Below are 18,828 nucleotides of genomic sequence, written 5' to 3' on the forward strand. Positions count from 1 at the left end.
AATATTTTTTCCTCACTTTGTCCAGCTTTGCGCATGAACATAAAATACGTGATTATGGTAACCCCTTCCCCGCACAAGTCGCATGCTGACGACTCCTCTTTTGAAAGAATAAAACTGTGTAGTGACATGTATATAGGAAAGAGCCAAGGGCGCTGCTTGTCAGGCATTTGTGCCTTTTGTTCTGCTTAATAAGTGACCCGATTTAAAACCTTGCTGGCATATTGTGTTGACTTATGATTGGTTTGTACTGTAATGTAGCCATTTAAATTCTTCTATAGGGGGCTGTTGGCACTGCGCTGTCTGCATTATTTTTGCAGTGAGAACAGGTTCATCTGATAACATATTCCTCCAGGCTTGACATTTAATGGGATACAATACATTTTTTACACAGTTTTCTTGATTGATCAACTTTGATAACAAACTTCAACAGCCCCAAGCAACCACAGATATCCGTCGGACGTACGAGCTAGATCCGAACGTCCTTTGCCGAAATCGGACGTCCATCGGACGTACTAACACAATCCGATTTCGGATATCCGTATTCGTACATCCGCCGGACATACGGGCAGTGTCCACTTTTGTATATCCGCATGCGAGACGGGGTGTACGTCCGAAGGATGTAAGGCCGAGTATTTTCCCAGGCCATATGGACGTTTTTTCACAGAAAATTCGCGTCTTTCGTGTATGTATACTGTTTTATTTGCATCAGTTGGAGGGTTTGACGCGAAGACGTTTGTAAATTGGTGCGATTCCACTCCTACCTGCAGTGCAAGAGCCGCCAACGAGCTAAATTTATCTAAGAGGAGAAGCAGGTGTTGCAGAATTTTGCAAGAACTCAATGACTAGTTTTATATTTATAAAACTTCTCCAAATTAGTGGAGTTGTGCGACATGTCCACCGTTTTGCTAGCTAAACTTGCCATTGAAACCCATTGAAACCATTCGTAAGAATCAAAACTCCCGTGCATTCTGCTATCACTATCATCATAGATGTCAGTTCGCGGTCAGTCCAATCCAATCCATCAGTACGGCTCCGCAGCGCTGTTGATTGGTCACGTAGTGTTGTCGCGCAGAGCTTTATAGCTCTGTTGTTATAATGTGTGGCTTTGTTCGGTCTGTGGACGAAAGTAGTATGTAACTTAAGCAATTCGAAAGATACAGGAAGCGCCTGAAGCTCTTCTGGAGCACCGGAATCCCGTACTGCGTCGACCTTGGTTTAAAGAAGGCTTAGTGCACATGTGATTGCCTACGAAGGTATGTATCCAGTACACTTCTTGGAACTTGCTTCTAGGACAATGCAGCATGCTCATATAACATTCGTTCACAGGACAGTGGGAGCAGTAAGCGCGAGGAGATGGCTTCCACAAGTGTGTGCTGTTCTCACACTTTCGGGAGCCTACATCACACAGAGGCGGGAGCACTCAACTCGCGCGGCTAATTCCCACTCCTCTTCAAAGATGCCGGACGGAGTATTTTCGCATCTTGTTAATTTTTAAGGCATCGCTAGGTTCACTGTGCCTATATAAAGAGTGACAACGCGCGAAAGGCAGCCCATAGGAAGCACGTGTAGTTCGCAGTGGTTCTCAACGGAAGCTTTGCGGCTTTCTGTGCACAGTCGTGTACAGTGCTGCGCAGGTTAGTGCCCTAAGGCCCATGAGAATAAATAAAGAACAGATGCATTGTCAATTATGGTGTGGAAAAGTGAGAGCTGTTATTGCCTGATACTTATTGAGGTGTTTGTTAAAGTGCATTGTCTGTTATACTTGCAGCATTAAACACTTCTATTAATTGGCTCCAATGTTTTTACTTGGGCTGCTGCATTGTGCCATTTGTTTCACATGACTGATGTTTGCCGCGTTCTTTTTTATTTCAGAAATCCTGTGGGTGGGAAGATTACGGATGTGTGTCCCAAGCTTGCCACATTTGAAGAGTCACATTTTAGAAATTTTCCGAATATAACTCATTGCTCTGCTGCTGCTGATGTATCATCAACCACAATAAAATATGCGTGCTATGCATCAAATTGTTTTTGGTTTTATTGCATCGCGCGGAGTGTAGAAAGCACGCATGCACCATATATGCGAATATTCGAGAAAGATCCGCCAATGGACGTACTCAACTGGACGTCCGTCGGCGGGCGAACCGTATACCTTTGGCCACCTTTCGGACGGCCGACGGACGTCTACCGGCTGTTTGCGGATGTTCAGCGGACGTACAGAACATCCGAAACAGACCTCTGTCGGCTGTCCGAAGGATATCGGTGGTTGCTTGGGGCTGTCAACCTGAAAACTTAATAATAAGCAAATTATTTCAGCTTTTATTTTTTTATGATGCCCAAGTAATCATATAACCCAAGTCCCGCATTGCAGTTCTAATCCTTGCTTTCTCTCTTTCTGCTTGATCAAAATGCCATACTTCAGTGAAAATAATAAGCAAATTATTTCAGCTTTTATTTTTTTATGATGCCCAAGTAATCATATAACCCAAGTCCCACATTGCAGTTCTAATCCTTGCTCTCTCTCTTTCTGCTTGATCAAAATGCCATACTTCAGTGAAAATGGAGTTGGTCTTATTTTGCCTTAGCACTTACTTGAAGGACCTTTAAACCTATTTTTCCATGTATATTCATATAAGTGACTTCAATGGATCATTTCTGGAGTGACCATGACCTCCATTCTGCCATAATAGGTTTTACTAAGTGTATCGTAAGATTTACTTCAATATTTAATTTCAACATTTTCATTTATTGTTTACTACCTTAAAGGCCCTTTGAACGGGTATTACATGCGGGAATGGGTTAAAGAGCATAACATTGCTTCAATTCATGACTTGAATAGTGATCAACAGGTCAGTATGGGGCGTGACGTGGACGGGCAAGTCTTTCCAGTCTTTTGCAGTGCGTACAAAAAATGAAGACAGATGAGCGGGCAGTCAGAGGAAAGGTGGTCTTTTCATGGTTCGTGCGGCTGGAGGTGCAGTAGGGTGGAATGATAACATGAGAACAGACTCGTGCGGAACATGATAAATGAATTGGTGACAGACAGTCTTGCGATGTGACGTCGGTTAGCTAAATCTGTGAGATGAGCATTGCATTTTAGATTGGCGACACTTTCATGATACTAATTAGCAGAGAAGATGAGCCTAGTGGTGTTGTATTGTCTTGCTTCTAGTGTATTAGATTATTTCAATCAGGGTCCCAAATAGCGCATGCATACTCCAGTTTGGACCATACAAATGTAACATGGCTAATGATTTCAATGATGGTGGTTGAAAGCTTATAGAGTCTAGAGCTTAGAGTACCACATGCTGGGAATGTTCACTCTTGATTTCTTTGTGCCAAGCTTGTGCAGCACAATGATCTACTCCCTCATTGCCACTGACTCCGATGTTGCTTGGAACACAGCAAAATTTTCTCATGTCTCTGTGACTTTTGTTATGTTGTGTATGATATGCCTCTAATTAGTGGTGTAACTGCATTCAGATAGTGAAGTGAGGAGAGTATCCTCAGAGAATCAGTGGAAATGATGCTGTTCTCGATGTTATCATTTACTATTTTTTCTCCAGCCACAGACACAGTGTAACACACTGCAGAAAAGATGGATTCACTCCGAGATAGCCGTAGTATTCTTTCCCAATCGTTTTGTACGACGGCACTTCCATCATATAGTGTGCTGATTTTGATACATTACCATAAAATGCTTCGTATTCCTCATATTTTTTGTTTCCTAAATATTCTTGTAATATATGTTCATTTGCTGTTTATTTTTTCTGAAAATGTGTTAATGTGTGGTAATGTGAAGTATGTACAAGATAGCATTACAATCTACGTTCTTTAAAAAGCAATTGAAAACATCGGCACTACCCTGGATTTTCTGTAACTGATGACAAACTGCCCAATGGTCATCGCTCTCTTGCACGTCCCACGGACATACAAGACGTTATTGCCCACTGGGCGGTGCGACTCGCATTACAGTTTCCAGAAAGGCGGTCCGAGCAGCCATAAGAATGGGCTGCTCCCCACTACCAGTCAGAGAAGAAACTGAAGGCTTGGCTCGGTAGGTATACAAGTTGAGCAGTTCCTCGAAGATGCAGTTTAATTTTAAAGACTGCTAACCTGTGGCAACGTCAACTGGCTTGTCAAGTCTGATATCGTGTTGAAAACACTACGACTGCTAATATATATATATATATATATATAAAGATATCAGAATTGACAAGCCAGTTGATGTTGCCACATGCTAGCAGTTAAGCTCAGAAACATAATTTACATGTCTACACTATTCCCTAGCCTAGCAACAAAGAACAAAGATTCTCCTAAAATTGTCGGCACTATTTCTGCTATAGGCACATAAGAGGTGCATGGTCTATAATGCAGCATGCAATAGGCGGGATTTTTGCACTATCACTTGCACTGCCGGTGACACCTCGATTCAACCCCACCCCTCCGTCGGGGAAGTGGGCTTTCCTGCATACCTCAGTTTATCAAGAGATAGCGGAGCTCATGCTAGAAAAGCTGTGACAGGGACGAGACAACTAATATGGGTGCAGGCATTAAGCGTATATCACATTATGGATGAAAATAAAAACTGCAGGCTCTCATTCTGTGATTGTTCGAAAGGGGTGGCCGGCCATCTTATTCTCGTCACAAGTGGGAAGGTACAGCAACAGAACTGCACAGGAGGTCCAAGCGTCTCAGTGTCAAAATGTGACCAGCCCACATGATAAATAATGCGAAAGAAATGATTTTGTACTGTTTTTCTAACATTTATTGCTTGACTGATTTTTTGATTGATACCAATGTGCACTAATTGATTTCAAACAATGGACCCAAATTACGAGCTTTACAATACAATGTTTATCGTCGGCACTAATCATAATATTTACCAGCCACGACCCTTGTAGCGTGTTATCATGAACACCTTATGTAAATCAAGAAGGATTTTTCAAATAACACCAACACAACATGGAAGCTAGCAGAATGTGAAACGGTCACAGACAGTTGCTATTCTGACAGACAAAATAGATTAAACATGGTGTGGAAACAATGCTCCACAAATATTATGCCATTTATATTAAGCAGATGGTAAAGCAGATGTTAGTGAACTCATTTGTTAGTTGTCGCTCCAAACAACAGAGAACTCTTCAAACTAATGCAAGATGCGTCATTTTGAGGCTGAACACTTACTTGTCCTCACTTATTCCAGCCACTAATACTGCTGGAATAAACACAAAGGTTTACACAAGAAGAAGTTTTCCTTTATTGTCATACAAACATTTATAGGTTCAGTGATATTAATAAGTAAATTTCTAATTAGTGTCACAAAAATCATCCCACTCAGACTGCACGAATAAAATGAATTATTGTGCAACCTTTCACTCCCCCAAATCTCTTTATTACGGCAGGGTGACAACTAGCGCCAGAGAATAACACTGAGTACAATGTTTTTGAAAGTCTCGGTCCAACAAGAAGTGATGCCACTCATGTGTGACCGTGATTTAATTTCCGTTCATGCAAGTTTACAAGCGTAGCAGGCTCACCCTCCGTCTTCAGGAATGACTCAGAGCGAGTATGTGTGCGTAGTCAAAAGGCATAAAAACTGTAATTTCCTGACAAGTTTGTCGAAATGAACAAAGCTTACAAATGTAATTAATTATGCAGGTCAGCTACCGGCACCTTTCATAGGGTAGTAAGCTAGAATCATCTATGCTTGTAGACAAATTGGGAAGTAGCCAAACATTTGTACCAGGGGCACCGATGACCACTGCTATTTTTTGTGAATAGCCTTCTTGTGGTTCCTCAAACTGCTCCTCTCACTGAATTTCTTTTGGCACAAGTCACATTGGTAGGGCTTTTCGCCCGTATGGGATCTAACGTGACTCTCAAGGTTTGAACGCGCCGGAAAAGCCATGGGGCACAGCTGGCACTGAAACGGCTTTTCACCCGTGTGGGTACGGATGTGTGCCACCAGGTGACCCCTCTGTGTAAAGCTGCTACCACAGCGGTCGCAACGGTAAGGACGTTCGCCAGTGTGAGTGCGCTGGTGTACCACCAGGTGATTCTTCAATACAAAGGTGTCCCCACAGTCATCACAATGGTATGGGCGGTCACCTGTGTGAGTGCGCTCATGTCTCTCTAGGTTCGTCCTTTGTGTAAAGCTGCTACCACAGTCGTCACAAAAGTAAGGTTGCTCGCCTGTGTGAATGCGCTGGTGTTGCTTTAGCGTGAACTTTCGTGCAAAGCTATCTCCACAGTCGTTACAATGGTATGGGCGATCGCCGGTATGGACTCTCAGATGCCGCACAAGATCGGATTTTATTTTGAATCCCTTCTTGCAGTAGGTGCATTTGTGCAGTTTATTTCCTGTGGGTTTACCCCGGCGGTTACCCGTACCAGGAGTAGATTCCGTGCAGCGGCTCACAGGGTGCCGTTCACTGGTTGAATCTTGCACAGCAGGTGCGCCATGGTCACTCTGCGTGACGACTGAACCTGTGTTGCACAGGCAGAGAACTTTAAATAAGATGCATGAACCAACAATCCAAAGTTCACTTGGAAGTAGCAATAAAAGTTTAATGGGAAGGACACAATCATCAAAAGCTGTGGATGTATATAAAAAATTTCATTCAACAGATCAGCCTTAAGAGAACTCAGGCCTGAAAAAAAATGTCTCTACAGTCATTTCTGCACGCAGGCAAAAAAAAACATTTAGGCTACATTAGATGTTATCATTGCCAAAAAAAAAACGGGCAGCCTTTGTAATCCATCCAAAGTTGCTGCATTTGACCCTAGTGCTTACATTACTGACATCTTGACGGACACTGTCCAAAGTCCACACAGATGGGCTTAATTAGCTAAACAAGTCGCAGTCAGCTATGCTTAGCCCAATGCAAAATGCCACATTCTTTCTTTTATTTTCTCCTCAGTGTCTAATAGGAGGAAAAGGCTAAAGGCTAAAAGCCAGACAGGCCCTTGGTCCCCTCTACAATTTCTTGCAACAATGAACAGAACTCACAGCGGAGACAGTTTGGTTAGTATAGTTCACATATCATAGAAAACAACTTTGCAGAATATCGAAGGCCGATATCGCCATCATTCACCACAGTTCAGTAAACTAAAGCTTCCGTATCCTACAACCTGCTCTTTGAAAGAAAACCTTCAGGAAAGCATATATGGAGAAGAAGGGCAGATTCTAACCTGGTGAGTTCTGTCCAGAAGGTACACCATGTTTGTGGTCCCTGGAGCGCAAGCCTGCATGTGAGAATCAGATTACATCCACTATGATACAAGATTACATGTGCAACAGCTCATGTCGAGTTATGAGTACGACACAGTGAATATGGAATACACTCTTGTAAAACAGGTTTTCCAGGTTAAGTAAACTGAGTAGGGTGAGCCTGAAAACAAGTGAGCTTGAAAGGAAACATTCCAGACAAGGCACTTTCGTCAACACAAGAAGGTGGGTCTAATACCCATTTTCAGGCACTCCGTTCAGCAAAAGCTAGGGAAAAAAGCTTGCGTATTGTACCACTGGTGGGTACCCAGTGGCATAGGGAATCCAACCCTGCACATCCTACATGCGAGATGCACGCTCCAATGACTAGGCCACCATTGCAGTGACAGTGAATGTGGCAAGAAACAGCGAGTAACGGTATGACTTGTGATCAGTTATTGCGTTATTTTGAGAAGAAATCATAGCAGCGCTATACTCGTTTTACGGACATTTTATGATGCAAAGCAACCAGTCAGGCACAAGGAAAGAAATGAACACTGCAGATCAGTATGGCACAACTGATGCTGCATTGTGAAACAGTGTATAGCATCACTACAGCACACAGCTTAACAAAAACATAGGCCAATTTTTTTAAATGGCTCCGCATTAAAATAAAACAATTTCCAGGTCAATGAAATGAAGTAACGTGCATGACCTGAAATCCATACATACTGAATTTCAGATGTGCAGATATACATTCAGTACTGTTAGATGAGTTTAGTTTAGTTTATGGGGTTTAACGTCCCAAAGCGACTAAGGCTATGAGAGACGCCGTAGTGAAGGGCTCCGGAAATTTCGACCACCTGAGGTTCTTTAACGTGCACTGACATCGCACAGTACACGGGCCTCTAGAATTTCTCCTCCAAAGAAATTCTAGCCGCCGCGGCTGGGATCGAACCCGCGTCTTTCGGGTCAGCAGCCGAGCACCATAACCGCTGAGCCACCGCAGCGGCCTATTGTTAGACGACTAAAACAAACATTGTCACAGTACACTACACAGAACTAAATGTAACATGCTCGTAGAAAGGCCTCAAAAAGAAATGGAATACCTCAGAATGAGGGCTAAATGAACACAGCAATGAACTTAGTTTAGAAAGTCACTAATGCTAAGAGTACACTAATCATAGTGTTTTCTTCACAAAGCCAAAAGGATGCCCATCAACCGGTAAACAGCGGCAGATACAGTAGAATATAAAATTCACCACAAGATACAGCACAGGTTTTGCAGAGGTACAGTCACCACAAAGGCCCGACCAGGAGACAAAGCAGGAGTGCGAGGTGGTGAAGTTGCATCAAAAGTAAGCAAGCATTCGCAGATTGAAGATCATACAGTGCAAGATTCAGGATAAAGATTGATGTGTCAAACACAGGTGACCAAAAGCCCAATAATTTCAATGCACACAGTTTTAACCCTTTATTTCTTCTTCTATTGCAAAATGTAAGAATACTGCATAAATGAAAAAAAAAAATCAATTCGTGAACATAAGAGACACAATTACACAAGTACCAGCATAATTTTGTGCTTTCATGCAATGTCATCTGAAGTTTTTTGCAATTAACGCCAACTCAGAGGTGATCTTGCTTTCAATGCTGAATAACATGATAAAGTCTGATTCATCCCATTTTTTACCAAAAATAAAGGCATCATTTTCTGTAATTTGTGTTGTTGATTGAGCATAATACTTTGGAATCAATGGGCCTCCTTTATTAAAGGTGCGCACCAGATACTTTTTTTCTTCCAAATATTCATGCCGCGAATTTACATGACGAAGGAACATGCGATGTCCTACCGACACCAGCACAGACTTTCTTACAAAAATATGCAACATCTCCGGAATGTTATAACTGCCCTAAAACACATGCCAATCTGACCCACTGTCTTCTAGAATGCCCCAAGGCCATTCAGCCTCTGAGTGACCAAATAATGTGATTCTATGACTACAACTAATTGCCCACCACAAGGGTACACACGTTGCAGGCTTCACCTCATTGCTCTACGTGGTCAGGTGTTGTTTTAGTACCACAACTGAAATGGGAATCCCACTAAGAGCTTAATTTAAACTGTTCAACCATTGCACGCCAGTGAGTCCTGCTACACCACCCTTGAGCTAAGAAGAAGAAAGAACTTGGTGCCTATTTTTAGTCTCGCTACTCCCTTGTTCCCTCTCCATTCCAAGCCTGATGTCATTTCCGCTGAAAGAATTTTACTGTTTACAAAACGCGTTAACTAAAAAAATTTGTTTTGAGAGCAGCACACATTTTCGTTATTTAAATCCCTAGAATTCAAGCGAAATAATTAAAAACACTTCTATCTCACTTTGAACATAGACACATTTCGCCGAGTTCATTGCACACACAATTTTCCATGTTATGAGCATCAAGCAATGGAGTTGGGGAAGGCTGGCAAGTGTGGTATTGAAGGTTTCTTCCTCTGGAACCTTGTACACATTGGCTTATCGACAATGGCCTGCAAAGTAACGTAGAACAAATGAGTGTCACAATAAAGGTGGCAGTTTGGGCTTGTTGGTAACATGCCAAACAAAAATAGCGCAGGGGCAAAGCAGGGACAAGCAAGGACACACACAAGCGCTGGTATGTGTCCATGTAGCACTCGTGTGTGTCCTTGCTTGTCCCTGTTCTGCCCCTGCACTCTTTTTGTTTGTCACAATAAAACAAACACAAATGCCACAAGCAGCCATGCTTGTATGCTTCTGTGCAGATGGCAATGCACAAAGAAACAAAAATGCACGAAATCCACGTCTGACTAAACATTTTGTCATGTACTTTGTTCTGCAGGCACAAAATGTGAAAGGATATGGACAGGGAATAAGAAGAGCAATGGAAATGTACTGTAAACATGCAGTATAAATTTCTGAAACTGATGTTCTCTACCAACTAAAATGCAATGTCACATGTGATATTTTTAGCCCAGCTGGTCTGAATAGTTCTCTTGGTGCAGACATATGGATTCTGATGCACCTAACTTTGCAAATGCACATAAGTGAAGGTAAGGTTCTGCATATGTCTGTAGCAGTAGGCTGCATTCAATGGTTCTTCCTCAAGCATGTACTCTGTGTCTTTGTAATACTGCTCCTCATGACTGCAATTTGAAAAAGAACATAGTAGTTAAGGAGAAGTCTCCAAAGCCTCAACTGCATTGCTCATATGCTTTGTTTATTGAATACGCATAATGCAGTCCTAGATCAGTGGACTGACTCATGAGGAGACTCACTCGGGCTCATATTCAGAAGATCACCTGAGTGGTGAGCAAGTCGGATCCAGACCCACATTCAGATTATGATCCAAGCCGTGAGATAGTCCGGGTTCAGGCTCATATTATGATCTGTGTTTTTGCAACGACGGTGCAAGCTTAGATATCTATGCCTCTTGTTTAATAACAGCTGAGAAGAGGAATTATTTACTGCCGCTATTAAGGTCGCTTGAGGGCGAGGCAGTCTGGTAATGTCTGCGGGTGACCGAAGAAGGGGATCCCACGAAAGCAAGGAAGACGGTATTTCGTCCCATCCCCATTGCCAGTTTTACATGGGTGCAGTAATGAGCCAGTAGCTTTGTTTCAGTCCCTCCATGCTGCTGAGAGTTCATATTAGTACAAAGATTTGCAATCAGCACAACATTTGTGACACGTAGATAAGCTGTCCACCTTTGGCAAAAACTTAACCCAAACAGCGTCAGACCCTGAACATGTGTTCATGAGCCTTAATTCGGACCTCTATATGCAAACATATGCACGGCCGAAAAGTATGACCAGATTACCAAGCAGGCAGGAGATAAGATGAGAAACTGGTCATGCTTTCTGGCCACATATGCGGCTGCAGGGTCGTCAGGGGATAATGCAGCGCATCCAACACTGAGGTTCTTTTGAACAGCATCGACAGACTGCCAGCTTGCAATGCAACCCTTTGTCTTGCCAGAGAAAAATTTTGACTTCTGACGCCACATGACTACGTTTGTGGCTGTGGCCTAATGATCCCTGTCGTGATATGTGGCAACACAGTACGCAGATCAGGATGAGATTTCCTCTACTGACCTTTTGAAGGTATGACTAAACATAAAAATATGGCAATATTTACGCGTTACAACCAGCCAATACAAATCCAATGTAGTATTTTCAATTCGGGACATGAGAAATGCGTGCACAACCAACCAAAGATTTGCTCAAGCAGAAAAAGAACGCTTCAATTCTGATTTCAAGCTTAATATCCAACTGCAATGCAAAACTGACTCCAGCCTTATTTTTATGCAATCTTTTCATCTGAAAATTCCTATCAAAAATATTACGCCAAAAAACAGACAAAAAAGCAGATATGAAATAAATAAAACTATGGCTAGAGGTAGAGGTATTATCACAACTAAGAAAGGCAGGACAATTTATGAACCTGGGGAAGCTAGTGTGTAACTTACAAGGAACTCTTACAAAAACACACAATGGCTAATGTGCCATCAGACTCCAAGAAACATCAGAAAAAAAAATTGCATGACACATCACAGAAATCGAAGAAATACAGCATAGAATAAAATAATAGCCTTCAATGGGGAAAAAAACAAACGTACCAAGATTAATCAAAGCTTAAAAAAAGGAAGTGCCAGTAGAAAAAATAATGAACCACTTTAACTTCTTAGGAAAGGTGGCACTGACTACAGGCCTGATACAAAGTGGATGCCAATAGTTATCTATTTATCTAGGGGAGATATCTTTGTGCACAGTACAAGGACAAGTCCCGCAATACATATTCTACAGGACAGGGGCATCAAGCTATGGGTCGGCATAGAATGGCAGCAGTTACGCTGGAATCTTCTTCCCCTGGCTACTGGTGCTCCTTCATTGGCTGAAAAACTGAGAACACACAAAAAGACACAGCACACACGCACAAAAATAGACACGGGCATAGTTCAGTATGGCTATGGGATGTAGTCCTGCTTTTTAAAGGAGACCATTTAGTGCAATTGAAGGGTACCGTGCATTTTTCATTCCTGTGATGTTATTATACTAGGTTGCGGAAAAAGAATTTTATACTCACAAAAAAAAATACTGGTGATATGCCGTGAAGATGTTTGTATTAGTTTTTGGCGTAAACTGCTGGTTACAGGCACAGCCATCGGGATATGGTTCACCAGCTTCCACAAGTCACTATAATGCACCACGAACGGTTTTCACACATAACGGCACAGAATTCATAAATCATCACCCTTTTCACCGCAAAGCTCTAGACTGCAAAATAACAAATTGTTGCATTTGCTATGCGATTATGAACACTGAAGAACGCAGACATTTGAGAAGAAAAGCAAACGGCACGATCTTCACGAACGTGTCGCCTTTGCTAAAGCCTGCTACAAGAGAAATAAGGCTTGAAAAGCTCACTGGCGACCAAGTCAGTGAGATGGTCATGGCTGAAGATACACAACTAATGAATTTTCATAAATTAACGCCAATTACAGCTTTGCAGCCTATTGCGCCCACTTGTCTCGGAAGCAAAAGTTGAAGGATTAATTCCGGCAGGTTTCACTGGAGAAAATTTGTCTGATATTGCGGTTATACACTTCTGCGGCTTTCATCATACTGGTAAAGGCCGCCGCGGTGGCTCAGTGGTTATGGTGCTCGGCTGCTGACCCGAAAGATGCGGGTTCGATCCCGGCCGCGGCGGTTGAATTTCTTTGGAGGAGAAATTCTAGAGGCCCGTGTACTGTGCGATGTCAGTGCACGTTAAAGAACCCTAGGTGGTCGAAATTTCCGGAGCCCTCCACTACGGCGTCTCTCATAGCCTTAGCCGCTTTGGGACGTTAGACCCCATAAACCAACCAACCATCATAGTGGTAAAGGCGTTAATAAGCCCGGATATTTCGTGATTGCGCGGTGACATTTGGGCAAGCACGCACAAAGAAGGACCATGTCATAACACATGCACGCTGCAAAAGTGACGTTCATCGGGTCGCATGCAGTTGTTCTTGTTGTTGTTGCCTACGACAGAATGGCACATACCCACTCTGGGGGATCGGCCAAGAATCGGGTGGTAAAGGTTGGTATTCACCTGTACGTAGTAAAGGCAAAAGGAAAGCACACGGGCGAGGAACACCGGGGGTCTACCACAAGAAGGGCACGGAGAGGATGAAGAAAAAAAAAAGAAAAAAGAAACAAAAAAAAAACAAATAATAATAATAATCATAAAATATATATATATATATATAAAGGAGTTTGGATTGGATAGAGAGTGAAAGAGAGAAAAGAGAATAATTCGAAAAATAATGAGGCATAAAAAGAAAATACTGAAAGCTTTAGCAAGGTAGTCGATGAGATTCCAGCAAGAAATTTTGAACAGCGTCACAAACAGACCTGCGGCTGAACCCAAGTGTGGTGGCACCAAATGATAGCAAGTGTGGGCTGCTCAAACTGAGGCCAAGTTGCTGTAAGGGCAACTCCAGCAGTCTTCTTCTCAAAGAGGTGAAACGACGACAATGGAGCCAAAAATGATCGATAGATTCAGGCTCACAGCAAAATGCACAGAGGGGAGATAACGCCAAACCGGATCTGTGCAGATAGAAATTTAGAGGGGGATGCGGCAGCGCAACCTCGTCAGAGATACTTCTAGCTGCCGAGATGGACAAATTTTCCTGCTCCAGGAATATTTCAGATGCTGATATTCCACCGATGTTAAAAGTGTTGCGTCTTGCATGCTTAATAACGCTCGTCGCCGGAACCTAGATGCTGTGATATACGCTGTAGCCGGGATGATGGGCAACACAGGGCCGCCTAGGGAAGCCTTTGCAAGGTTATCCGCGATCTCATTTACAGTCACGCTGCTGTGGCCGGGTACCCATATCAAGTGAACAAGGCTCAAATGCGAAGGAAGAAGCGATAAGAAAGTGCTTAAAGTGGGACAGTCAACATGCGATGCAAGGGACGAACACAAAGATAAAGAATCGGTAATGACTGCCACTGCAGAAATAGAAGGATCAAGCTTGCGCAGAGCAAGAACTACTGCCAGAAACTCAGCTTGGAAAATAGGGGTGAAATCCAGAAGGCGCAGCGAAAAGGACCAGTCTAAACTCGGACAGTAAATTCCCACCCCTGCCTTTTCGTTGCACTGAGAGGCATCGGCTGCTATTGCAATTTTTGTAGGTAGGGACCTTAAATGATCCTCTAATAGACCATTTAAAATACGGGGTGGTAAAAGTTTCGCGTTTTGAGGAAAAATCTTGTTGAAAACAATGTGGACAGAGGACACACTGCTTAATGCAGGAAGGATGTTGTAAATCTGCACGTATAAAGGCTCAAGCAACCTTTGCACGAACACAACCTGTGAGGTATGAAAACGAGGCCAGTGGACACCAAAAAAGGAGGTCAGCTGGCAACAGAAAATGCTTTGCGAACGATGAAATTGGGATTCAAAGATTTTGAGGAAAGTCTGCACAGTTAGAAAGTGAAATCGAGATAACAGAGGAGGAATGCGGGCCTCAAGGTACAGCACATTGGAAGCCACGAATTTGAGGACGCCAAGGCACATCCGAAGCACCTCCCTCTCCAAAAGGATGAGAGGACGAAGTTTGTATGAAGCCGAGCCTGAAAACAACACAGAGTCAAATTCTAAAATTGGCCTAACATACAATACGTAAATCATTAGGAGCGTATCCCTGCGCATGCCGTACCTGTGACTACATAACCTCCGTAACATGCCTGCGGCACGAGTCCCTTTTACAGCAATATGGTCAATGTGAGGCCGCCAGGAGAGTTTGTAGTCATAAATTACGCCCAGGTATTTTAGGGATTGAACTTGAGGTATTGGTTGAAATTTCCATGAAAGAGAGAGCACGACAGGATCCTGTAGAGGAAAAACAAGGACAGCACACTTGTTAACATTTAATGAGAGGTGTAAACTGCTCAACCAGAGCTCAAGAGAACTCAAATATGATTGCAACTGATCATAGAGGGAATGTATATCAGGCGCAGCCGCAAAAAATGCTATGTCGTCCGCATAGACGTAAGTGCGAACATGGTGGTGGAGAGGAATGGAGCTCAGAATATTGAACAGCACAGGCGAAAGGACAGCTCCTTGCGGAACACCTCTCGTCTGTTTGTACCTCTCGGATTTTTCCCCATTATGGACGCAGAAGAATTCCCTGTTATAGAGAAACGCAGATATCCAAGCAACTAAAAATTCTGGAAACTGGAGGGACTGTAACCTGTGTATGAGGATGGAATGCTCTACACTGTCATAAGCTTTAGAGACGTCGAGCGTAACCAAAGCAGCATACAGGCATTGATGACGAGCTAGAAGAATACGACTCTCAAGATCTACATGTGCATTCCATATCGAACATCGCGGCCGGAAGCCGAGTTGACACGGGCTGAGAATAGTTCTGCGGTCCACAAAGGCAGAAACCCGCATAAGTAACACCCTTTCTATTAATTTTACCACGTTTGATGTTAGAGAAATAGGCCTAATATTTTCCAATTCATAGCCTCCACCCTGGTTTTTAAGTAAAGGGATCACCTTGGCCAGCTTCCACTCAGAAGGGATCCAAGCGTGTTTGATAGAATAGTTGACCAGGTGTAACAAAGATAATCAAGCAGAACTTTTTGCTGGGCTAGTTGGTCCATTCTGACATTGGTGAAAACAGCGCGAAAGAAGAAGCCCGAAGGCGAAACGAGGAAAGGCGAACGAGCGCTCTTTCCTGTCACTTCCTCGTTTCGCCTTCGGGCTTCTTCTTTCGTGCTGTTTTCACCAATGTCAGTGTAACAAAGAGCCCGGAGATGCCTCAAATAGAATCTTGAGTATCTTTGAAGTAACACCATCAGGACCGGGAACAGAAGCTGGTAATCTTTGAACAACTTCAGAAAGCTCCGAAAGAGTGACTTTAGTGAAATAATTATCTGGCGTCCTTTGTGCAAACAACATGGGACGTAAAGGAAATAGAGACGAGAACTGCTTATGCAAGCCCGCAGCAATTGATTCAACCACCTCGATAGCTTCCTTTGGTGACATAACTAATGACTGTAAATCACGAGAAGGCAGGACCTGTTTTCTGGACAGTAAAAAGCCAAATAATGCCCGTCGGTTGCCTGACTTTGAAAGAAAATCAAAATGTTCAGTCATATTTCTCTTTCGCACGAGGTACTGTGCGTTTAAAGGTGGCTGCTATGAATTTATATTCTTTCCAGTTATTTGGGCATTGGTTATAAAGAAGCTTTTTCCATGCTGCCTTCCTCCGCCTGTAATCCCTCGTACAGTCCGCGTTCCACCAATGATTAGAGGAATTCCCATTTGAGGGCCGCACCAGGAACTCCAACTTTTTCCGGCAATTCTCTAAAGCCAGGCATATGCTTGTTGACTGGTGATCTTCGGCGATGTTAGAAACTGACGCGAGGGCAGACCGCAACATCGTCTCAAATTTGTCATAATTTACATGCGTCCGCAACGGACGAGCCACAGGTGTTACACGACATAAGATATCAAAACGAACAGGTATATGGTCACTTGAGGAGCCGCAATCAACAGTCGACCAATTCATTATGCCAATTCCAGGACTGGTGAATTTAAGATCTAAAACAGATTTAGACTGAGCGCAAAGGTAAGTGGCTGATCCAGAATTTGAACACGTAAGGCTGTTATCAGAAACCCAGTCCCAAAGGCGCTTCCCACATAGATTTGTGTGGTAGCCCCAAGACACATGGTGTGAATTGAAATCGCTAGCCATGAGAAGTGGGTTTCCACAGCTAGCGAGAAGCGAATCTAGCGGTCTAGTATCCTGGACTCCACAGGGGAAATAAACATTTACTAAGGAAAATGGGGAGCACCCAGGAAGAACAAAGTCTAATGCCAAAATCTCACAGTCCGGGGACATTAGCTGAAAAGATACCTTAGCCTTGTGGCAAAGTTTTGAAGAAACTAACGTTAGCAAACCCCCTCCTCGTGAGTGGCGATCTAGACGAAATGAACGATAATTTTTAAAGTGAAAATGTTTGTCGGCTGAAAGCCACGTTTCTTGAAGAATAATGACATCTGGATGAAGCTGGGAAGAAATACAGTGTAAATCTGTTGAAGCTGTAAGAATAGAGCGACAGTTCCATTGCAAAACTCGCAACGACGCTATGGTTTCGAAAGCAGAGCAGCAGCAACTGCTTGCTCTAAAATGGTGTCCTTCGGCATATTGCCAAGCTGCTTCTTCTTTGATTTGGATTGTGAACGAGGAGAAGTAGATGAAGGAGATATCGCGGACCCGCTACGCTTTAGGACCCGCATATCAGGCTCCATCATCTCGGAATCGGATATAACTCCAGCGTCACTGGAAGTACCCGAGGTAAGAACAGCGTTGGTTGCATAAGTTTGTTCCTGGGGCTGAGATGTTGCAGATAGAGAAGAACGGACAAGAGCAGGGGTAATTACGTTCGATAGAGAAGCCAAACTGGTCTGCACAGCATTAGTGAGCTGGGAAGCGAGGACGTTGGTGAGGCATTCCGAAACGCTTGCAGCAATTTTCTCTGCAGCAATTTTTGTCAAGGACGTTTCCACAGCAGACACAATTGCCTGAGTCAGCGATGAGTCATTCCCTGACGAGCGGTCACCCCTGCATACCCGTAGGCCCGTTCCTTAATTTCCAGTATAGCTTCTCGGCGCGAACATCGTTTCCGGTCTATAACCTCCAGGATCTGAATCTCCTGCGCACGAGAGGGGCAGTTGGAAGAATTAGCAGCGTGGGCGCCACCGCAAAGGCAGCACTTCTCGTTCTGCTCAGAGCAAGTGCTCGAAGCATGATCTCCACAGTGGCAACAGCGCAAGGTGGATTTACAACCGCCGGCGCTATGACCATAGCGCCAGCAGTTGGTGCACTGCAGAGGCCTAGACGACAACTGGTCAACCCGAAAAATTAGAGGCCAGGCCTTTATTTCACTGGGGCAAGACGTGCCGGCCAAGGTGGCAATTATTGACTCAGTGGGCACCCGCATGTTGCCAACATCTCGGTTACAGCGGTGCACAGCAACAACACCTGCGGCGGAGAGCAGATCAAGGCTCTCAAATGGAGACAGCGAAGAGTCGACGCCTCGGACAATGCCCTCCGTGCAAGCCAGATGTGGTGGAATAAAAGAGCTTACCCGGAGAGATGCGAAAGACGAGGTAGCTAGGAGATCTCTGACGCAGGCGAGGTCTGAGGACCTGCAGAGAATACCGGCGCGTCCAAACTGGCGGACCTCACTGATGGCTTCATAATGAGAAGTGGCTGACTGGAGCGCAGCCCGAACAATTCCAGGATTGGTCATCTTGATGGCGCCACCATCCTTAGGCACCAGCGCAACCGGGATGCAGCCGACGCCACTGCGCAAAAAAGCCTCCAAGGGCAAGACTTCAGGGGAAATTGTGCACCTTTAAGAGAACACAATTTGTCTTTGAAGAACAGTACCGCTTCGCACCTGCTGGCGCACATCAGTGAGTGTGGAAAAGATAACGGCAAAAAACAGAAAGCAGGCAAACTGTGTGATGCAACGCTCCAAGGCACCAGCATCTTGTGCAGGAGCAATGACGAGCTTGCGCGAGAATTGGCTGAGGCCT

General features: G+C 43.9%; 1 protein-coding gene and 1 long non-coding RNA gene across 2 annotated transcripts in view; one reads left to right on the forward strand and one right to left on the reverse strand.

Moving 5' to 3' along the window:
• The window catches only part of LOC149329991 (uncharacterized), a 33,629-nt gene extending 15,148 nt beyond the window's left edge, over positions 1-18,481 (reverse strand). Inside the window, exons 1-4 of the mRNA XM_089560711.1 lie at positions 18,375-18,481; positions 9,585-9,734; positions 7,192-7,245; positions 6,391-6,486 (exon numbers count right to left, since the gene is read on the reverse strand). Coding sequence (XP_089416837.1) covers positions 6,391-6,486; positions 7,192-7,245; positions 9,585-9,645 — 211 coding nt within the window. The 5' untranslated portion in view covers positions 9,646-9,734; positions 18,375-18,481. The remainder of the gene's footprint in view (positions 1-6,390; positions 6,487-7,191; positions 7,246-9,584; positions 9,735-18,374) is intronic.
• LOC149329992 (uncharacterized) lies at positions 1,048-2,022 on the forward strand. Its single transcript, XR_016285475.1, has 2 exons — positions 1,048-1,253; positions 1,873-2,022. It is a non-coding gene; the product is annotated as an uncharacterized LOC149329992 (long non-coding RNA).
• Positions 18,482-18,828: the final 347 nt, after the last annotated feature.

This window comes from Amblyomma mixtum, chromosome 9, assembly GCF_055824585.1.
Source record: "Amblyomma mixtum isolate Tamu chromosome 9, ASM5582458v1, whole genome shotgun sequence".
Taxonomy (NCBI): domain Eukaryota; kingdom Metazoa; phylum Arthropoda; class Arachnida; order Ixodida; family Ixodidae; genus Amblyomma; species Amblyomma mixtum.